At 43.8% G+C, this 23,517-nt stretch overlaps 1 protein-coding gene across 1 annotated transcript in view; it reads left to right on the forward strand.

Annotated features, from left to right (window-relative positions):
- The first annotated feature begins 224 nt into the window (after positions 1-224).
- Positions 225-23,517, forward strand: part of ABCA2 (ATP binding cassette subfamily A member 2) — an 86,949-nt gene continuing 63,656 nt past the window's right edge. The window contains exons 1-3 of the mRNA XM_054997361.1: positions 225-318; positions 21,657-21,750; positions 22,305-22,307. Coding sequence (XP_054853336.1) covers positions 253-318; positions 21,657-21,750; positions 22,305-22,307 — 163 coding nt within the window. The 5' untranslated portion in view covers positions 225-252. The remainder of the gene's footprint in view (positions 319-21,656; positions 21,751-22,304; positions 22,308-23,517) is intronic.

Below are 23,517 nucleotides of genomic sequence, written 5' to 3' on the forward strand. Positions count from 1 at the left end.
TCCCTTTTAAAAAGTTTTTTTTTTCGGGGGAGAAGGGCTTGTAGCTACTTTGCTGTCGGCATCCCACATTACATCTGCAGCAGACAAAGCTAGCCAAAGGTGGTTGCTGAATCAAGAGCGGGGGGGGGGGGAGAGGAGAGGAGATCAGTGTGGGCTAGGTTCTCTTCCCCCCAGCCACCCCCACTTTCTCTCCGGCGCCCTCCCCTACATTGCATCCCCCCCCAATGCCTTGCAGCCGATAAAGGAGCCAAGATGGGGGTTTTGCACCAACTCTACCTCTTGCTGTGGAAGAATGTGACCCTCAAGCGACGGAGCCCGGTTAGTAACTGGGGGTGCGGGTAAGGAAAGGGGGGGCTTGTCTTTTTAAAATTAACATTATATTCCCAGATCTGAGAAGGTTCAGAGTTTGGTTCTGCTGTTTTGCATTGGGAGCTGTTGGAAGCGAAGAGGGAGGGGTGTTGCCGGTGCATTCACACGGTGGGGGGAGGGATTGGACCGGCTTTCCTTCTTAGTCCCCCCCCCCCCGCCCCCCAAGCAGCAACAGAGATGCAAGGCCTCCAAAGGCCAAGCAGGCTGAATGGGCAAGTCTGATTGGCTAAAAAGCCTTTCTGTGGGGATTGGGGAGAGAATCGGGAAAAAGCATTACCTCGTATAGCTGGAGGGGCTGGATCAGGAAAAATCATATTCCCCCAGTGAAGCTGCAATTTGAACAGAGCCCCCCCCCACGCCCCTTCTGCTTTGTTGCAAGAAATGGGAGAGTTTTAGGAAAGGCCCTTCCTCTCCCCCTGCCAATTTGGGTGTGGGGGAGGGGAAAAATCGAGAAACACCCCTTCTGTCTTGGGAGGGGATCAAGAAAAAAACCTACCCCTTAATTTGGAAGGAATTGTGGAAGTCTCCCTAATGTGGGTACAGGTGGTCAGCAGCAGTCTATTGTTTTGGAGCCATGCTTTGTTTCATCCCTCCCCCCCTCATCCTTGGCCCCCTCCTCCCCCCACCCCCGTTTTGAATTTGGCTGGGAGCATCAAATCTAGGAAAAGATCTGAAGGAAATAATAATCCTGGAAGCTTTGTCGTGCCCGGTATCTACGTTTTTGAGGGTAGTTGGTTCAGAATTCTTTCTGCCTTTCTCAGGTCTGTGGCAGAGATTAAGAAAGGAGGACTCAAATGATCTGTTGGGGGGTATTATAAAGGAGCCTGTCTTGTGAAGGAACAGTTGGATGATTTTTCAGCTTGGGGATGAATGATTGGAAGGGACACACACAATAGGAATGTATAAATGCAGGTATGGCTTTTGAGGAGGGAGAATTTATCTGTGTGTTCTTTAAGAGAAATCAGACAAATGGTAAAGCAGGGGGCTTTTTCAAAATCATGACCAGGTTTCAAACTGTAAAAAGGGAATACTTTTTTGTGAAGTGCACCTGTGGAGCTCATTGCTACAAGAGACTGTGGTTTCTTTTAGCATTGGTGAATCAAAGCAGGATGTACGCCACAACATGGGGGAGAAATTTGTTGGTCCACAGTTTGGCATGCCACCTAAAAAAATTTCTTAAATGTAGCTCATAACTGATGATGTGTATCTTATTCTTTCTGCACCAGCAGCTTTGCGCAAGGAGCGGGGGGGGGGGGGGGAGGAATTCCCATTTTACAAGAGGAGTGTGCAGTACTGTACCATAATCCGAGAGGTGCATCCTTCAACCTTCTGCACCATCTTAGAAGAAACTGGGGGCTCCTATTGGATTATATATATTCTATTGGAGCCTTATATTCTTTTGTGGACTCTAGATATCCCTTGGGTGGCTGATACAGGTGGGAAGATGGAGGCTCAGGTGGGATTTAAGTCTGGATCTCCTATGAAGTTCCCTTTCTGAATTAGGCCATTGATTCATCTAGCTTAGTCTTGTCTCTTCTGATTGGCTGAGGCATTCCAGGGTCTTTAGTCTTTCCCAACACCTGCTTTGTGACATTATTTAAATGGAGATGTTTGGAACTGCACCTGGAACCTCTATCTTGCAATGTGTGTGCTGAATCACTGAACCAGACCCTATTGATGGACCCACTGGTCTGCAGAACTCATTGCCACCTGATAGTGTGCTGTTTGTACATGTCCTAAAGGAAGAAAATAACTATAAGGAGAGACAGATCTGACACTGGTAGCTGGCTGTGATAACATCCAGCCTCCTTTTTAAGAAAAAAATAAAATCTCCAGTTACTGTTGCTGGGGATTAAGGACAGATGATGGAGATTCTCATCGTACTATGTGTAACCTCCCCCGGGTATCAGACTGGCCAGTATCCATTGACAGATTTATTATCTGGCTGGCTATAGCAATGTTTGAGTGCAGTATTATTGTGATTGTGATGAAAAATTCTTAGGTTTCTGAAAATAATACTAATAAAAATGCAGACTTTTAGAAAAGAATATAATATGTAAACATATTCATCGGCTTTTTTCTTGGCATTTAAAAACTTTAAGGTTCTAGTTCCTGTGGAATTTGCAGAGATGCCCCAAGGAGACATTTTAGACCCCGAAGCAGCCAATTCAGATGAGTTTCCTTGGAGAATGTGAAAGTATTTTAATAACTTCTACCTCTAAATGTGTTGCTTTTAAAAGGTGCCAAAATACCCACCTTCAGGTGTGGAGTGCGTCACTCTCCCTTGAAGCTAGAACTGGCCCTGGGAATGGGGGAAAGAATGTTCACCTTGTGTACATCTTTGGCTCCTGCCTGCTCTTCTGAGTATGTGGACTTCAGAAATCGCCCTGTGCAGTTCCTTGTTTGCCATTTGCCTAGTTCCTAGTTCTTTGAGTCTTTCTACATGAGACCCCCTCCTACACGAGGATGCTCCAGTGAAGAAAGACACAATGTTAGCCAGAAGTGTAGTTTAAAAAGACGGAGGCAAAGGCTCTGTCAATTCCCCCTCTCTTCTGAGTCTGCAAAGATGGCTCTGCAGAGGGTTTGTTAATTTCCTCTTTGCCTCTGGAAGGCTTTGTCAATTTCACCTCCCCTTTGGGAATGCAAAGAAGAAATTAACAAACCCTCTGAGGAGCCATCTTTGCTGGCTCAGTAGAGAGGGGGAATAGACTGAGCCTTTGCCTCTGTCTTTTTAAACTACGCTTCCAGCTAACATAGCATCTCCCTTCAGTGGAGCGTCCTCGTGTAAGACGTCTCGTGTAGAGAGATGCTTTTTTCTCTTTGCCAGGTCTGAAGGCCAATTGACCTCCCACCTGTGGCATTTCAATCCTGTGCAGGCTAAAAAGCAGGAAAGAGAGGACTGCTGGCTCATAGCCCTTCCTCTCCTATGTGTGTGCATCACTTTGGATGATGGGGTCACAAACACTGTGGCAGCCCAGCCTGTGCATAGTATCTTTATTTCTACCATCATTTATAGCCAATGACCCCCAGTTTAGGCCCATACTACTGGGAATCCCCCCCCCCCTTGTGCCCTGCCCTACTTCCCAGTCGGCCCCTCTACCTGACCAGGCCTCCAGGCATGCAGTGCTCTCCTCTGTCTCGATTTTTCTCCTGGCAGTGCCAATGTACTTATGTAGCTGGCAGGACTTCTACGATCCCTGCTATATTTAGCTTTTCCCCCAAATCTTATGTGGGTCAGGTCCGACTCTCCCTCGCTTTGTACGTTTTGATCTTCCCTCCTCGCTTCTTGTCAACCCTGCCAGCTTTCCTGGCTTTGGGGAGGCAGAGCTGCAGAAAGATGTGGCTTTATCCCCCCCCCTGCAGCTTTTCTCCTGGCCCCCCCTCCAACAGTGCATCAGTGGTACTCAATTACTAAAAAAGGGTGGAGAAGCTGTTGGCCAAACTGTCCTTTTAGCATAATATTTTAGTTAGCAATGAGGTCTGTTGGAGGGTTCTTTTGAGAAGAGGGGGTGGAGGAAGAGTTAGTGGGCTAGCCCCCTTTCCCTAGCTTCCTTGCAACATCCATGTTTCAGTTTCTGTGTCGGTACTACCTTCTGTGGATGAGATTTGATCTGGTTGCAGATTCCTATCATGCAGCAGCTGCCATTGTTCAGTCATTACAGGGCAGTACTCTGCACATGTACAGGGAACCCTTAATAATATTCCAACATTCAGATCAGGCATTTTAAAAGAGGCTCTCAGGTTTAGACATAGTGCTCAAATTCTGGTTTGGTGGGGTTCTCCTTTTCATTTTGATCCTTAGCCTTTAGGCCTCCAAATGATAGTTTCATTCCCATCTCATTCCCTGCATTGGATTTTTCTGCAGAAATTGCATTAATTTTTTTTTGTTCTTTAATTTATGTGCATTACAATGAAGGAATTTTGTAGGAAGGATGTGCAGTAGTCAGGTGTAAGACTCTTCATATGGGGATTAATTCTGTGGAAAGCTTTTGCCTCTTAGTAATAAAGCAGTATTTGGTGGGGTCAGGATTGCCACAGTGCCAGCCCTGAAGCTGTTTTTAAGTGCTTATATTGTCCGAGTTCGTATGTGAACTGTGTATTTCTTTTGCCACTGAGTAACCTCTCAGAGCAATCCTAAGTACATCCGCTTAGAAGTAAGTTCCATTTCGTTCAATGGGTTTTACTCCTGCAAAAGTGCTCTTAGAATTGCAGCCAGTGTTTTGGGGTTAGTGTTTGTAAGTTACAATGTTTGGCTAGCAGTACTTTTCTTTTAGAAATTAACCAGGGACAATAAACACCCATTTGTAGGCTTCCTACTCCTAAGTAAGCTTGCACTTGCTTCCTTGAGTAAGGAGAATTATTGTTGAAGAGGCTCTGTTAACATTTTGGCTAAGTGAAGGTGACATAGTTATGGTTTCTGCAGCCATTTCCCTTTAATAATTATCTGGCAGGCCGGCTGAACCAGGAAGTGACTACATGTGTTGATCACCACAGACTATTCAGGGTGACGAAGTCCAGGGTATGGTGGCAAGGGTCAAGATCTAGGAGCAAAACCAAATGGACTCCAAGACAATCCTTCCAAATTGGATGGGTGGGGTGGGAGAACAACAACAGAACAAACCAAATTTGACATCAAGCGATGCACATGGGGGCACAAAAATCTTAACTTTAAATATATGCTGGTGGGGTCTGAACTGGTGTTGACTGACCAGAAAAGAGATCTTGGGGTTGTGATGGATAGCTCTGTGAAAATGTCAACCCTGTGTATGGCACTGTTGAAAAAGGCATTTTTTGTGGTTGATATTATTATGAAAGGACTTGAAAACAAACCAGCCAGGATCTCAGTGCCATTGTGTAAATTCATGGTGTGGCTGTATTTAGAAAACTTAATATGGCTCTGGTTGCCCTATCTCAAAAAAGATATTATAGCCCTGGAAAAGGTGCAGAAAAGGACAGCTTCAAATGATTAAGTGGTTAGAGCACCTTCCCTATGAAGAAAGGCTAAAGTGTGCGTAGGTTAGAAAAAGGTGACAGTGATAGTCTTATGATAGTCATATAAACCATGATAGTCTTATAAACCATGGTCTTATAGACCATGATAGTCTTATAAAATTCTGCATAGCGTAGCCTTCCTCTCGCAGAATAATAGAGTGCAACAGTCCGCCAATGAAATTGGTGGATACAGGACAGATAAGAGACTCCTTCCTTCATACAGTACATAACTAATTTGTGGAAATCACTACAAGTCATGATGCCCTTTAATTTGGTGGTGGAGAGTGCCCTCAAGTCAAAATGGACTTATGGCGACCACTCTTGGGGTTTGACTAACAGAGGTGCTATACCATTGCCTGCCACTGCAACTCTTGTCTTTGCTGGAGGTCTCCCATCCAAGTACTAACCCAAGTTGACCCTGCTGAGCTGAGATCTGACAAGATCAGGCTCACCTGGGCTACCCCTCCCCCTAGTTTTAGATAACGTTAGAAGGGGATTAGCCACATTCATGGAAGGAGAGAGGTCTAACAGTGGCTATAAGCCATAAAAGTGAAGAGGAACTTCCATGTGCAGAGATTATCTCCCTCTCACTATTGGGTGCTGGGTACAAGCAATGGGAGAAGTCTGCTTTCTTTCATGGCCTGCTTGTGTGCTGCCACAAGCTAACAACATAAAGCTAAGATGGACTTTGGTCTTATGCTATGAAGTCAGTTTGTTTTATGATTTTCGAGATCTGGTTTCAGAACAGAAACCTAACCTCAGTTGTAAGCAGGAAAAACCTGGCCTGCAGTTAAACTCGTATACCTGCACATGAAGCCTGCATTTCCTTTTGGTGTGGGAGGTGGGGAGGGTGTTGGCTCAGCTGCAATTAAAAGGCTGGTGCTCTTAATCTTTTAACAGTTGAGAGGCTTGGAATATATGTCTTCTGAGCAGGAAAAGTAATTTTCACCCAGCCCTGATCATGAATCTGGCTATGACTCATGAAAGATAAATAGAAACTCCATGTTCAGTGGTAGTCTACTTCTGAGCACCAGATGTTGTGGAGGAGCAACAGAATTGGCTACCTCTGTTGTGCTGTGCTTGCTTGATCCTTAGGATCATCTGGCTGGTCACCATTGGAGACTGTATACTGGGCTAGACGGAACTTGCTTCTAACGTTTCTGCATATTTGCCTTGTTCCCTTTTGGGAGCTGTAGGTGGGTTTGGGTGTTGTGTACTTTGCACCTGAGAAACATTGCAGGCTTCCATGGCAGCCACAGAGAGCTGAGGGATGGGGACCTGGGATACTCTGACTAACGTGACAGGGACTTTCCCAGCAAAGAGAGATCAAAGTTGCTCCACAGGAGGGCAGAGAATCCTGCTGGTGTTTTCTCTGCCTCTTCAGCAAGCATCCAAGGCCCTGTGACATCTGGTGCCCAGCTGATCACACATCTCAGCTTTAAACCTGGTTTCATCACTGAGAGCTGAGACCATCGTAGGCTTGTTCCTGCTGCCTCCTCCAGAAAGATACCCCCGCCCCCCGCCTCAGCTCTCTCTGTGATGGCCTATTCCAGCAGTGCTGCTCTTTGGTTTGGTAGCCTCCTTCTGCAGCAGTGGGGTGCAGTGCTGAATGCATTAGGATGAGAGATGCTGCAGCAGAGCAGAGTGATTCTGTTGAGCTGGTGTGTGTGTGTTGCACAAGGAAGGTGGTTAGTTGTGGTTGTCTTGGGAAGATGTAGGATGTCTGATTTAAGGGGGGAAATACAGGCTGTTCCAGCTCATTCTCTTTCTCCTTTTGGCCCTTGCCCTCCTCAAATCAATCAATGGCATCATTAGGAAATAGGTATGCTCCAAGGGGTGCTTCCAAAGCAACTGCTCCAGCTGGCTCATGGAAGTGAGCCAAGCTGCAATAAACGTTAACCTTGCCCCCTCCCTTTTCTGGTTACTAGCCATCCTGATCGTTGGAGAAATGTTTTTCTTAAACCTAAACATAACCGGCCTTTAGAAAAAAGACTACCAGTAGGGGACATGATAGACAGTTGTAATGTTATGCTGAGGTGAATAAAGCGGAGATGGGGAGCTTTTTCTTTCTTTCCCATAATACTAGAACTCTGGGGCACCCCGGGAGGTTGATAGGCAATAGATTCAGTATAAGCTAAAGGCAAAACTTTCCTCAGTAATTAAATTGTGCAATTCGCTTGTAGTGATGGCCTTGAATGTAGATGGTGTTAAAAGGAGATTAGACAGATTCATGGAGGGTAGATTCAGCCACGGTGATTAAGGAGAACCTCCATATTCAGAGGCAGTAAACTTCTGAATACCAGTGCTGGGAGGTGACATCAGGGGAAGGCCTTGGCCTTTTGCTCTGTTTGTTGGCTGCCCAGAGCAACTGCTTGGCCATGGTATGAAACAATGCAAGACTAGCTGATCTACTGGTCTGATCCAGAAGGGCTTTTATTCCATCACATACAAGTTTTCCAAACTGACAGTTAAGTTACCTGCTTCCTCTTTTGTATCTATGGGTAAGATTTAAAATTACCCAATCCCTTTGCAGAAGCCCACCCTGTGCTTGAATGAGTTACCCCCTAATTGAAAGAAGTGACTCAGGCAGAGAAGCAACAGGCGTCCTCCCCCAAGGATGGGAAAAACCTCTGTTGCATTTCTGCATCAGGTGTGAATGAATAGACCAATTGTGCTCACTGCAAAGATGCTGCAGAATTTCCTGCTCTTGGAGGAGGCTGCCTCATAGATTCACCATGATTTACTGCTCTGTCCCCACTTTCTTCCAGATCTTCTGCCTCTTGAATGATTCCAGTTGCAAAATCGGAAGTTTAAGGGAGGTAGCCAAATGTCCAGTAAGGACTGTAGAGTTTAGGAGAGTGCTGAATGCGGAGGTGGGCATCCACACATTGTTGGATATAATGCCACAATTCTGCTGTAGCAGTTACACACGACTCGAGTGGCTTGTCCAAATAGGAAGCTCTAGTTGCAAATTATTGTTGTAATGCAATGATAACATGGTACCTCTTGATGCATGGATGAGGACAAAGTGCACCTTTTCAGTACAATCTGAAGCATGGATAGAAGTTTTCGGGGAGACTCCTTTAGATGAATTTGGTACAGCCCATTGAAATGTGATAATTATATGTACATGGTGTCAGACTGGTGGAAAATGTGAGCTTCTCTAAAATTGTAGGGCAGTTCTTAAATTTTATGCTTGCATCTTACATAAGAGCAAGCAGAAGTCTTTCAGTGTGGAGAATCAACAATTGTTGGCCTTTAAGCCAAGTCCAGCTTCTTTTGAGATGCCACTTCTTCTTTTCCTCATCCCCTCCCCTCTGAATGATACTTGCCTGTGGGCCATCTTGTAGAGGTGGTAATGCATAGGGCTTTGAACCAAACTAGTTGCTGACCAAGGTTTTGCAGCTTTTGGTATTTCATTGTGAGCCAGTTAGAAACCCCAGGGTGATCACCCTGTCCTGTGAAAGTCTGAGCAGGTGTATTTAGAGTCACCTTGATGAACACCTTGTGCCTGCTGCTGTCATCCTATTCATATGCATGAGATTGCATTTAATTTCCCCTGTTTATGTACTGAAAATATTTTTACCCCAGTGCTCTTAGCTATGCAAGCTCTCGAGGCAATTTCTAATGCAATCAGAACAATAAAACATATCCAGCAACAATGAATGGACCAGCAGATAAATCAACCATATTGTAAGCAATCATATTAAGACAAATTAAAGTCTAGCAGCAGGAAAATATTAAAAGCCAATGAGCTTTCACAAAAGATGACTTCAGTATAGTTCCCCCTTCCTCTTAGCTCTGCCTACCCTCTTGCTCAGGCTTTGATAGGGCCGATTATTATACAAGTGTACATGTACCTTTCCTGGATTCTTATTAGTGCATGGCTCAAGGTATGCCATGCCATGCAACTCCACACTGCACTGTGTTAAATAAGTGAGTTTTTGAAATGCATTTTTCAATGTAAAGATACAAAAGGCACCCCCTGCCCCAAATGCCAATATTTGTGATTTGTGTTTTGCACTCTTGCAATTCACTCACATACAGTTTTGAGAATAAATTACTAATTTCTCAGGAACTGTGTTGAAGGACAGCTGGGGAAGGAAGAAAAGGCATTCACTGAACGTGCCCTCTCTTGGCTTGGCCTGGGTCTCTTGTTCTTTTGTGGGTTTTCTTTCTTTCTTTTTTGGTTGGTTGCTGAAGTTGACTTTGCAGCTGGAACAAAGGCTGATTTGTCTGCAAGGCATCAAAAGCCACAATGGGAGGGTCTGCCCAGTTGGGTTGCAGGGCAGCATGCGTGGGCTTGCTTAGAGGCACAGTGTGTACTTATTCTGGGGTGTCATTCATTCCCCTTCATATGGGAGGAAGAACATGTCTTTCTCAGTGGGGTTACTGTGTGATTAGTCATTTGAATGGTGCCAGCGATGTACATGGTTTACTGAGCCAAACATACAAGACTTTCTCTGCTACAGAGACCTTCCAAGTGACATTTCGATAATGGAGGGGTAGGAGAGGTGAAGAAACAAGAGACTAATGGCGGAAGTAAGTGTCCCAGTCGTGAACTCATATGCAATGGGCCACTTTGTTGGGCCAGTTACTGCTCTCCCATTTCCACCCAGAGAAGTAGGATATGTCCATCCGCTGCAGATTGAACCTTCTGGCTCATAACAAATGAGAAGTTTTACAAGCACGTTTAAATCTTGCAGCTTGATGGCTGCACTGTTGTCTGCATGAAACCGTCCTGGTGCATTGGAAGAACCTGTCTTTCCTATTATCTCCCAAGTAGCACTGTGTCCTTTTCTTGGCTCAACTATACACCCATCAGTGATGTCACTTGCAGCCAGAGAGGTGGTGAGAGCATTTAATGGACTGAATAGGAGGTAGGAAGGTGCTGCAGAGTGGTGCCGAGCCAATGTGAGGAGTTTGGGAACAAGTTGACTCTTTTGGTTGTTGCCTTGGCTGTGGTAGAGTTTGAGGGTAACATAACAAAGCTGGAGAAAATGCCCTGGTGAAGGCGAGATCTGTGATTTTTTGGGGGGTTCATATCAGACTGCAGATATAGGAGTTTCTCATACATATATTTAAAAATAACTTATCAAAAACTAGCATGTCCCATTGGAATCTAGCTTAGCCTTTCCCTTGACATGCTGATTTTCTGAATGTAGTGTTCATCTGGTATGTTTGTAAGGAAGAGTGTTCAATTATGTGCATCTGCACCTGCATTCTAGAGTGATACATCCCAAAGGAGTTGGTCTTGGTGTTGTGCTCCGGAAATATAGTAGCACAGTTTGGGGTTTTCAGTCCTCCTTGCAGCAGAAGGATGATCATTGTGTAAGCCTTTTTCCAAAGCCTCTTTGCTGGATTGAGTTGCGAAGGCGGATGCTCTGGTTAGCATGTGAGGAACATCCGGCAACGTCCTCCAGAGGAACAGGTGGCATTGGGCGGGCAGGCCTATACCCTCACTGTTGCCATAGCAATGCATGAGGAAGCAGAGCCAGTGTGTGACAAATTAACACCACATGTCCATCTCATGCCCCTCCCCCGCCCGAGTTTTATGTGGGAGCTTTGGAAGGAGCCAGCAGGATCACCTGCCTCGTTTTGGTTTTACTAGCCAGCAAGTCCAACTCGGAGAGTTAGTTTATGGACAGGTGGTGTTGTTTAATCTGGAGGGTACAGTTTGGACTGCAAACAAGGAAGGAGATAGACACAGCTGGTCAACACAGAACTGGGTCAGAAGGCACCCTGGTCTGGGGAAAGCATAACCTCTGCTTGTTCATGTGGAGGGTGGCTGGCTGCCTGGCGGCCAGTCTGGCTAAACCAGGCATCTGTCACTACATTCACATCACTGTTGCCTACTTCTGCATGAGAGGGGCTCATCTGGGACTTGGTGGACCACAGTCAGAGAGAAACCAGAGCAACTTTGGATGTTGAAGTCCTCTCCCACCCCTTCTGTCTCGCATTTCCTACATCTTCCATGCCCAAAGACAAACCTGCATAAGATGGATCAGCATGCATCAGATGTGCAGCCAGATTGGCTTAATCATTCTTTTACAGTCATTACCTCAGCACCAGCATTGGGCGGGTCTGTGTGTGGGTGGCCTAATATGCCCAAAGCTGGCACCAGAGCAAAACGTCTATTTTGATCAGTCCTTTCAACCCCCCACCCCTCCGCTCCGTGATACATTAACAACAGCCTCTTCTGGAGGTGTCACCCCTCTCCATGCTGGGAAAAGGCTTTTCCTGTTGATTTTATACAGACTGAGCATCAAAGGCACAAGAGTCATTATGCTGTTCTGTCTGGTCAATTGGCAATCCAAACCCTCACCCTGTAGGTTTTTAGTAGGGTTTAAAAAACAACTCGGTACCATGTGAGGGGAGGGGAGCAAACGGCATGGCTGCTGCTTGCCATTCTAAATCTGTTTCTGTTGCTATAGAAACATAGAAAGAATATCTTCTTATAAGGCCAGTAGTTGTATCGCAGTGGGAGCTGACAAGGGAAAGTGATGGAAGGGGTCGCAATGGGATTAGGGGAGCAGAGTTCAATTTTGGCTGAATTTCCTTAAGGGCAGCTGGGGGCATGATCTGAAATGGCCACTTTCTCTCTATAGGAGAGATGTGTCTGCTCCCTGGAACCTCCAGAAAACTTCTTATATAAAGAAAATGCAAAATTCTTTGTGTTGGGATTATGCAAATGTACCCTATTTTTTTTGCATTAAAATCCCCTCAATTTGCATGTTTGGCTCTGCAGGAGCCATGTTTTGTGAACAGAGACCCTCCCCGCAAAGGCCATATCATTGTGCTCCCTAAATTTTGAATGTAACCATTGTTGTCAAAAATAGTTTTAAGAAATAAACAAGCCTTTTTTGCACAAGCTGAAATAGTTTTTGTGAAAATGGCTAACTTTCTGACATCTTTTAGGGTGGCATAATTTGAAATTTTTCCTGTGAAGAGATTAGGGGCATCTCTACACAACTGGTTTATTTTTTGAATCTCTGAGTAAAAAGTCACTTCAGGATAAAGACTCCTTGGCTCCCAAAATAGTTATGATATTTCTACCCACAGGCACCATTTTGAGGTGAGGAGGAATGGTTGACACCATGTGTGTGTGATGTGTCTGTTTTCTTCCGTCTTGGAAATTTTGCCTCATGGTTTCTTCACTATCTTGACCACTATCTCAAAATATACACCTGAGCGACATCCTGTTTTAAATGAATACTTAAAATGATTTCATAATGGCTTCCTCTTTTTTTCTGAAGAGACTACACTTATGTGAGTAGAGTTAATGATTTTGAACTGAAAATGTTCAGCGTGCTTATAAGAAACAATTCTCAGGATGTCTGGGTGGGGGAGGGGGGAGACCGTAACAGCTAAACAAGTATAAAAAGTATATATTAGTCACAGGCAACCTGTGGTAACTGCTTTTAACTCTCATGTGTACCACATGTAACTATTTTGGAAGTCAGTTTTCTGGCTGTGTGACAAGGAGAATTTTATTATACTCTTTGAAATAATATTTATGTAGCATTTCTTTTAAGTGCTCAAAGCTCTTCACATCTGGCATTTTAGCACAGGTTTGTTGTGAGGATTTTGCCATTATTATGCAGTACCCATATTGCAACACTGAGGTAAAATTTGAACTGGCTGGGGCATTCAGAGCTCATGCCTCTAACCACTATACACACTATTTCTCAGACAGCAGTTTAAAACTCTCTTTGCAATGTGGTTGAAAGCTATGAATGAACAGCTTTCCTTTACATTAGGAACATGCAGATATGCTAATATATTGTCATTGTGAACCTTTTCTTTTTTACTCCTTTTCTGCTGCTGTGTTCCTTACTTGTTTGTTTTTTTGTGTGCTGTTTTAATGACACAAAAATAGCAGCAAACATTTATTGAAATTTAATTGGGGAAAACTGGTGCAAAGAAAGAGAAAACTGCAAAAAAAATTGATGCATGAGTTCAGTGCACACAAGGGAGAATTGAAAATGCAACCCAAACTTGGGTTTCATCTCTATTGACATTTCTGAAGATACCATGAGGTGTTTATCAATTATCTGCAACCACGGACAGTGTAGATCATGGACAGATCATTTTGTCTTTCTGGAATTGGCCAACCTTTATCTTTTTCTAAAGCCAGCTTTGGGTGTGGGCTGTAGTAATTTGGATTCAGTGTATGACTGATGCATAGCTGGTAAAAAAACCCAGGTCGTCATTTCAGTGAGTGAGAGGAGACATTGCCAGTATCTCATCCAAGGGAATCATATTGTGTGCAACTGATGATAGATGTAACAGTTGTAGAAACTGAGAGTGGTGTTTGTAGTAGAATGCTGCACTCGGACTCATGAAATCTGGGTTCAAGTCTTGCTGCTGCTATGGTAGCCTCCATCACCACCACCCCCATTCCCCATCGATTAAATGCTGGTCTCTTCAGAAGGCTGTTTATAGGCATCAAGTATTGGAATATTTCATGCTTTTGAGTGTTACTGCTGCTAGTACCAACAATCTTGATAAAGTCCTTTTCTTCCTCAATCTTTCAAAAGCAAGTTATTGGCAAACCTGCATGTTGTCTTTGAAATCTTAAACCACAAAACAAAAATCAAGCCTGCCCCACCTTCAGCTTGGTGCTGCCTGGTAGGAGCTGGCAAAGAAGTGGGTGTTAATGTTTCATGGTGACAAAGTGCCATTGTAAGAGCTTTTTTCACAACAACTAGTAAACAAGAAGGAGGGGGGAGACCCTGGGAACAATAGTGCAGGCTGAGCTGGGGTGGTTGGTGAGAGGGGCAGCTCCTTCTTGGTAGGCGGGAGTATGTAGGGAGGCATGCTGTTGTTGGTTTAAGAACTGGGTTAACAGATGTATTCACAGATTTGTAGAATGGGATCCCAGTTTGTTTGGAGTGGGTGGAATACACATCTTGTTTCCTGCATATGTCTGCTTTTAATAATGAAGTTCATTGAGATATCTTGAGGTAGCTGCATGCACTCAGCCTAGCCTACCTTGCAGGGTTTTTTGTGGATAACATTGAAAAAAACATGAACCTTGAACCACCTGGAGCTCCTTGGAGGAAAGGTGGGGTAAAAAGTGTATTAGATGGCTAATAGAGCAAGATCTGGGTCAGCAGCGCCTTAAAGACTAACTAGATTTTCAGGGTATGAGCTTTCAAGAGTCAGAAAAAGGGAGGGGTCCTTATAATCCACATAGAGGGTGGAAGGGTATTGTAAATTAGAGTGCCAGGAAGCTAGCTACAATACAAATTGTATTTAACTTGATAGAGCCTAGGTGCAAAAACTAGTGTTCGGAGTGTGTCACATATTATTGCTGTAACCATTCTAACAGCCCTGGAAGGAAGGCCAGAGTTACTGTGCCCATGTTGTAGGGATGAGGGAGAGGAGTTTGCTGAAAGCCACTTTGTGGCAGAGGAGGTTCCATCTGAGGGCTCCTGATTCATAGCTTGGTCTGTTAACCACTATGGAATTTCTGAAAGGCACAAAACAGAATTTCCTCATCTATAAATGTGCTTGATGTCTTTTGGGATTCTGCATATGGGACAGTATGAACCCTGGACGGGGGTCCTGTGTGTGCTTTTATGCATTTGTGATACCAGCGTCCAGATTGGTTTGCTAGGCAGTTGAGTGGTACTCTCCCTGTGGGTAGCTTCCCCATGTGTGCATGGGAACCCCCCTGCCTGCCTGCAAGACAGAATTGGGTTAGGGTGATGAACAAATTCCACATGTAGAGCTTTGCCAGCAACTAATCTTCCAGATGTTGCAAAACATGCATGCAGTAATTCCCCACAGGCTTTGGCAATTTAGCTGGCAAGTTTTCTTAGCTGTGAGTTTGCGGTGTTTCTGCTGTCCTTTATAGTGGATATTTGTCTTACCTCTGTCACTCAAGCACTTAAAAAGAGTGGGCATTGTGGTTTTCTGTCTCAGCAAATCTATACTGATGGTGGGTTTATGTCCCCAGACCACAGATACCAGCTTGGTTGGTCTTCTTGACTAAGGAGTTATAGCCGTTTTTACCATTTTTGGATTCTGTATGTTCTTGTGGTCAATGGCTTCAGTCTATTAAATTGTTGCTTCTACCATTGATGGTTCTTTTGTTTCTTTTATCTCTTTTGCACCGTTTTTGTGCAAAAATAATACTGAAAATGTGTTAATTTTAATGGGAAAACTTTGGTGCAAAGAAAGAAAAAAGAGTGTGAAAACAGGCTCACAGATCTATGACTCTGAAAAAATAAATGAGATTGGAATATAGAGGGTTTTGGATAAACCTGTAAATTTGCACAAATCCATTGCTGCTGCCTTTGACAAGTTATTGATATAACGATCTTCCTCATTTTAGGAACTAGCCTTGGACAGGAAGGAATGGGGAGGGGGAGGGGGACAGGTCAATACTCCAAAGAAGCAAGAGTAAAAAAAAATACCTAGTTCGTGACTGATCAGGAATTGGATATAGATAATAGTTGTGTAATTGTTTTTCATTGTGAGAATTCTTTGTTGCACTGAATTGCATTCCTTGGGCCAGAAATCTGTGTGTGTTGGCTGATTCAGTGTTTCTTGTGGGAATACCTGTAGGTGTCTGAGGGGATGAGGTGCTTTGGAAAGAAAGCTGTCTATCAACGTTAAGCCAACAGGTCTGGCGGATCCTTCTGTATCTCCTCTTTAGGAAGGAGACTTCAAAATCAACAGCTTGGGAATGGGTGAGAGAACTGTGTTCATTTCAACAGGAGAATGTCCTGTGGCAGCTTTAAAGATGGAAGCGTATGCAATAATGATGTTAGTCTTTAAAAAAACACAGTTACTGTTCAAGCCTCTTTGCAACTTTCTTGAGAAGTCGTAGGAGAGTTAAATGAGTACAGCCAGAGTTTTCAAAGAAGGTCCTTATATGTAGGCTGAGTAAAATGCCAGTATTTATGATGTATAGAAGTGGGCCTTACATATCGCATTCCTGTCCTACACACAGAAGTAGGTTGCATCCCCTTACAGGGTCCCTGCTGCTGTTGTCTACTTCTCTGTTAGGTGGCCGACCTCTCTCTGAGTTGTTCTGCTTCATATTTCTGGAAAGTGCTTGCGTGATTGTAATGCAACTTTATTCACAAAAATCCTCTGTATATAGCAAAGCAGCTAGGAGAAGGGATTCTGTTTGTTTAAGACACTTGTATCCCATATTTTCATTCAAATGATTCCCGAGTTGACTGGTAAGTGGTAACAGTCCCATAAAGGATAATAAAACATCTGTAAGACATGAAGAGAGCAATCCTATGAAAGTCTACTCAGAATCCTACTGAGGTCTATTCAATGGACCTTACTCCCAGGAAAGTGTTCTTAGGATTGCACTGTAAGTAGTTTTTTAAAAAAAATAAATACTTAAAACACAAATATAAGATTAGTTATCAACATCTGAGCACATTCTAACACAATAACTTAGCAGAGCAGAAACTTCTTCAAAGCCTGTTAGATGCATAAAACCAGGATCAAACTGGATCAGGATCAAACCCAATGATGGGTTCTTGATGTATTAGATTTTTGTATACAGAGCGTCCTTGCCCTCTGTAATGCTACTCACTGGTAACTAAGACCACTGTTGCCAATATAGTTGCATCCAGGGTTCTTTTTCATGATAACCCCTAGCACAGAATTGCCAACCACCTCAAAAATAGGTGACCTGGTAATTTTGCTTCTGCTGCTGTTTTTTTTTTTTTTTGGCCAATTGCCCAATGAGTGAGGCCAAACGCATAGCACTTTAAAAGGTGGTCATTTTTCAACACTATTCACGGCAGCATGAAGCAGTTTGGAGAAATGTGCTGAGTCATCATGCCAGTGTATTTTTATGAGTCAGGATATTTCCCTCCTCATCTGCAAGCCACTTGCCCAGAATTCAGTGCATCTGGCACATGTAGCGAACACCTCATTTTCTTTCTTTTAATTTTTTTTAAAGCTTTCCTTTTCTAAGTGTGGCACTCTTCTTCAACTAGGTCAGGCCCAAAGATTGACTCATTTAAACTGGCAGTGGAAGACCTTTTTATCTTGCAATTTCCTCCAGCCTTGCTTTATCTGGTTGTGAGGATATATGAGATTGCTTCTTAGACTGTTACCAGATACACTGCTTAGGTAGGGCAAAGAGGCACTATCTTTGTGTTCCCTCCCACCTTGTACCACTCCCATCTTGTACCAGATACTGTGTTGTCCTGAAATAGGTGAACCTCCATCTCAGGCCAACCCACTGGTTTTACCTGAGAATAGCTTGGCTGGATCAGACCAGAGGTCCACCCAGTTCATCCTCCTCTTCCCTGCAGTGATCAGCCACGTCTCCGGAGTGCCTGAAGCAGGGCGCAGAGGCCAAAGCCTTCTTCTGATTTTCCACCCCCCAACGAGCATTCAAAGGTATTACTGCCTCTGAACAGAGGAGTCCTATTCAGCTACCCTACCTAATAGCCACTGATTGACACATCTTCCATGAAGTTGTTCAATCCTCTTGTTAAAGCAATTATTACCTCTTGTAGCAGTGAGTTCTGCAAAGCAATTAAACACTGCAGCCTTGGAAGTCTTTCTTCCATTGTCTGTCATGGATTTAGTGCCATTAAAATTAGCTAGTTGTTGTCTCCCAAGTTCTAGCGTTCTCCATCCCCATTTATTCCACCCCATACCATAATTTTACAAAACTCCATCATGCCCCACCCAACCTAGTCCTCTCTTTTTCTAAGGGCTTCACTCCCTTGATCACTTTGGTTGCCCTTTTCTGTATCTTTTCCAGTTCTGCAATAGATTTTTAGAGGTAGGATGGCCAGAACTGTATGTAACATTTCCAGTGGATGGGGTTCTTGGTGAAAACAATGAATTAAGGGGAAAAAAAGATTCACTTTGCCCTTTAATCAGGTAAACATTGCATGCCTAATGGTATTGCAACCAAAACTATATAAAATCTAGAACATATCCACAGAGCTGTAAACCTTGTTGAGAAGCTGCCCATGGCTGAAATAGGCAGGGACCATCTCCACTACTCACCCCCCCCCCCCCGGCTGTGCCTGTTACTAGTACAAGTCATTGTTGCTTCTCCCCTCTCAGTACCCTCAATGAATGTGCACTTTGTTTAGTTTATACTGCTTTATAAATGAGATTCTGCCTCAAGAAGCTTTGAATCTTAAGTGGAGGAGGCAACAAGCTAAGGGAAAGATGTCACAATGGTCACAAGTATTTATTGGTTAGATTTATGTCCTGCTTTCCAACCAGAAGACTCTCAAAGCAGTAGTAGTCATGCTGGAGGTTGGATCAAGAGATCCTTACCTTCTGATTACTTTGCAAATAAATCAGATGTCTGCTATCTTCATCCCACTTCTTGGCCCAAAGTTTGCTTATAAAGCAGCTTGTGGGAATCAAAATAATAAACTGACAAGATTAAATACAGAGTGGGGAGGAGAATTGTAGCTGAGCTGGATTCAGAAGCAATAGGGGGAGGCCAGACTGCTTCTTTCCCACCTCCTGATGGCTCTGTTGATGAGCAGTTGGCAGGCTGACCTGAGTTCGGATTATCTAGTAGCCCAGAGAAGAGAATATCTAAGCAACTCCGGGTATGACATTTCTGTGTGCTTTCCAAGTACACGTTGCACTTTTGGAGAGCCACTGTTTAACGTGCAATGAAGAATAGGCAGAATTCAAACTGTTGCCTTTGTATTCTAGGTGCTTGCTGAATAAGTTTTCCACCATCTCTTAAATAGGATAAGAAGCCAAAAGATCTCTGAGATTACATAACAAAGCTGCTGCCCTTTTGCGCTCCCTGAGAGCAAACCTGTAACTGATACAGCAGCTGAGCCTGTGTCACTTGGGTCTGCTGCCTGATGGGTGGAAATTGCTTACCAAGAGATTCCATCGTTGCTTCCCACAACGGCACTTCTCCAAGCGTAAGGGGGATAAACTGGCCCGTGCTGGAGAAGGGAGACTGCACAGAGATACTGCTGCTGCTGCTGCCAGGGACTAGTTCTTAGCAGATTTGAATGAAGCTGATTCACTGTTGGTAGAGATGAAGAGCTAAAGTAGCATAATGGCTACCAGATACGAATCAGGGAGTATTAGTGTTTCAGAGAGCTAAAAGAAGTACTGGGAGCTCATTTTACTGAAAATTTATAAGCTTTCTGGGTATTGGTTACCTTTGATAATACTTCAGGACTATGTAAAAGTCAAGAAGAAAGCTTCAGCCTGGGAACTAGGCTGGGATTATGTTACTTAAGGTGTAATTAAAAGGAGCTTTGGAAGTGGAGGGAATGCACCATCCCAGCAGTTAAACAATGGTTATTGAAGCCAGTATGTGGTACAGAAGTTTAAATGAGGAAGAAGAAGAGGTGATAAAAGGGAAGAGGCTGTGGCGAAGTGACAGAAAGTCCAAGGTTCAATTCCAGACATTTGCAGATAAAGAATATTGGGTAGGAGGTGTTAGGAAAGAGCTTTCTCATCCCAAGATCCTGGAGAGAATAAAGAACACATTCAGGAATGCTAGAGTGGTCTGATGCAAAAGAGGGTCAGGGTTCTGTCCCTTTAATATATATTCAAAAAGACTACCACAGACTAACACGGCTAACTCCTCTGCATTTAATATATATTGTCCATTACTTGCACATAGAGCATATAACAGTGGGCTATATGGACCAATACTTTGACTTGATGTGGTAGCATCCCATTGGGAGGGCCTTGGCTCCATGGTCAGACATGCTTTGTACACAGATGTCCCCATTCAGGCACTGACATCTCCACTAGCTGTATCTGATCCTGAAGAGTTAATATCAGTCAGAGTAGACAATATTATGACATTCTGTAGAGCAGTTAAAGCAGAATGACCCAGGTTCACTTCCTGGCATCTCCAGCTAAAGGATCACAGGTAGCAGATGTTAGGAAAGATCTTTCTCACCTTAAAGACCCCCTGTGTAGACAATATTCAGCTAGGTGGCCAATAATCTGATTCTATGTAAAACGGTTTCAGATGTTCATTTGATTTGCAGCTTTTTAATTGCATGCTAGATGTGTTATCTGGATGAGTTTGTTTGATGTGTGGACTCAACTGATGGATGGAAAATGCCTATTAGATCAGCAGCCATAAAGATAAAATAAACAGGAACCTTCTGGTAACTTTTATTTCAGACTTGTCAGTCTCAAAGGTACCACAAAACTTTTGTTTGGTTTGGCTGCAACAGACTAACATGGCTGCTCCTCTGAAGTTTATTACCATAAAAATGAAGATGAGTTGGGCAAAGAGGTAAAGAAAACACCAGAACACCATCATTTCAACCAAGGTCATTCCCTGTCTAATACATTGTGTGCTTCTATAAAAGTCCATTTAACTAGGTTTCATTAACCAGGAAACTGGATCCATGGCAGGGGTGCATGGAGTGTTCAAAGCATTCCTTGTACGTTATCCTTACAATAGATCTGTAAGTCAGAGTACCCCCTCCAGCCCCAGAATTACAGATTGGTGAAAAAGGAGCTTCCAAGGCTGAGATGGTGGTTTGCTCCGCTGTGGTCATGGTAGCAGCAAGATTTGAAATGGGTGCTTCTTGATTCATAGTCTTTTAAGCCATATAGGCTGGCATGGTTCTCAGTGGTTCTCTTCTAGTTCTGTGGGTTAAGCTATAATCAAGCTGAAGTTTGAGATGTTGGAAAAGGGAAACTTTTGCTTTTAGCCTCGGCTGTTGGGATCGACCAGTCACAGGAGGAAGATTTGGACGCTACTCCCTGAATAACTCTTTGACTTTCTTCTATAGAAGTGAATGAATGGCTCCTGGTGAGGATTGAGGCTCAGTGATCAAGCACTTGCTTTATGTCTGGAAGGGCCCCGCGTAAAAACCTCCTGTAGCAGGTCTTGGAAAAACCTTTCTCTGACTGAGACTTTGGAGAACTGTGGGGAGGGGGTACAAAAACTGCCTCAGGCTCCTAAACTGGATCGTCCAACATCCATGGACACACAGATGCCCAGTGCCTCCCAGAAACATCCTACACGTCATACTGATGGGCAAGACTGGGTTGAGTTGTGTTACCATTTTTTTTGGCGGTGTTCTTTCTTTGACTAGATAGGATGGGGATCCAGGGGTGGTCGCACGTGTCTGCAAAGGGGTAGGATTTCTGACTAGACTTCTGCTGAACTGGTAAGTGTTCAAAATTGGCTGTCCTCCCTCTCACCTCCCACTTTTTTTTTTTGCTTAGGTTTGTAGCAATGTCTATATAGGGGGTGGAAGGGATCAGCAAGCATGGTTCATGTCCACCTTGAGCTCCTTGTATAATTTATTTTAAAATCATTTTCTGGTCTGCAGTGGGTGCTGTCCTTCGAGATCTTCATCCCTTTGGTCCTCTTCTTCATTTTGTTGGGACTACGGCAGAAGAAACCCACCATCCCTGTGAAGGAAGGTAAGCAGACAGCTAGGGACCAGAAAGAAGCTGAGGTCTTCCAGGGCTGTATGGACAGAGTATTAAAATGGTTCTTTAGCTGTCTGGCGGCATCTGTCCTCTAATTTGCTCCATTCACCCACAGTGAAATATCAGTTATCTAACTCATGGCCTTGAATGTGACACTGACAAAAATTCAACAGGTGAAGGCTTTCATATCACTGTTAACTAGTTAACTAGTTCCATACTGGGACCTATTGAATGCCTTCTTTCATCCAGTTGCTAAAGGCATGGAAGCCGTTCTCTCCTTATTTTCCTCATTAAAAGTTGCAGACTTGTGTAGAGATTCAACAAGAAATTCTTGCCTTTGAGTGTAAGAATTCTGCTGCATCTTCATCATCTGCCTTCATGTCCAATGCAGAGAAGGGCTGGAATATATATGGGAACATAACATATTCATGGAAAAACATCTCATGGCTATTAAGCACAATGGCAAAATGGAACCTTTGTGTTTAAGTGCCATGCTGGGAAGCCAATTCATTGCCTTGGAAAACAGGATGCTGGCTTAGATTGAGTTTGTTTCTGTATGTTATTTATGTTATTTATGAATGGTGGACGCCTTTCTTACTGAAACTCAAGGCAGATTACACAATTTAAATCAATCAACTGCTGGGACATTCAATAAATAATACAGTAGCCTATGGATTGTAGAAATTGGAAAACAAGCATAATTTCAAATATGGAGATGAAACATTGCTGGAACAAAACATAAGTAATTTGACATGACATATTAAACGATGTGGAAACTACCCAGTAGGGGCATATCTACATCAACAGGTAGTACTCACTAGTATAATCTACAGACCCTGTCCCTTTACCAAAGGATCTCTCTTTCTTACAGCACAGCCCTATTATCTGAGTTACAAAGTCCTCCTGAATAATTCAGTTTTGCAAAGTTTGCTGAATGTCAAGAGAGTGGGAGCTCTCCTGACCCCTTCAGGCAGGCCATTCCACAAGGTAGGGGCCACCACAGAGAGTGCGTGTGTATGGGCAGCTGTTGATTTTGTCCATTTGCAGGGTGGGATCTGTAGAAGGCCCTGTTCAGATGAGCGAAGCATAGGGAGATTTGGTTCTGCAAAGATATTCTTACTGTGACATAGAGGCTGTTTCAGAGGAAATAAGGCCAGCGCAGAGGATCATAAAGAGAAGCTATGGGCAGCCTGCTTTATATATGGGCACTGCAGGCTCATGGGACCCTTTATTTCATTTCACGTGGTACCCTATGAGTTTGGCCATCCCATTACTTTGTTTGGGAATTACAGCTCTTGAACTGAGCAATGGAAGTTGAAAGTAGCTGCATTTGAAAAGGGCTAGACAAGTGCTGGTGAGGAATGAACTCCTTTGATTGCACCATTCCCTTAGCAAATGAAGCCATTAAAGCCCTCTTAACATGTTAGCTGTTCCCAAGCAGGTCAGAATATGTGTAAAAATGTCTGTCCATGCGGTTTGACTGCCTGGTGAGTTTACCAAATGTGCATGGATGCTTGGGCCTTTGGGAGGTCTCTTGCTTGTAAACAACAGGAAGCTGGACCACATTGGAGACTGGCCATAGTGACATCTCTTGTCCAATCCCAAGTGCCTCCAGTTTAAGGATCTCTGGTGTTGGGAAAGAACTTTCTCAGCTTCCCTGGAGAGCAGCTGCTAATCAGAGGAGGCAGTACTGTGCTAGGCAGGCCAATCTGACTCTGTACAAACTACATTCCTGTGTTTGCTTGGGGGCAGAAGTCG

The sequence above is a fragment of the Eublepharis macularius genome, chromosome 14 (genome assembly GCF_028583425.1).
Source record: "Eublepharis macularius isolate TG4126 chromosome 14, MPM_Emac_v1.0, whole genome shotgun sequence".
Taxonomy (NCBI): Eukaryota; Metazoa; Chordata; class Lepidosauria; order Squamata; family Eublepharidae; genus Eublepharis; species Eublepharis macularius.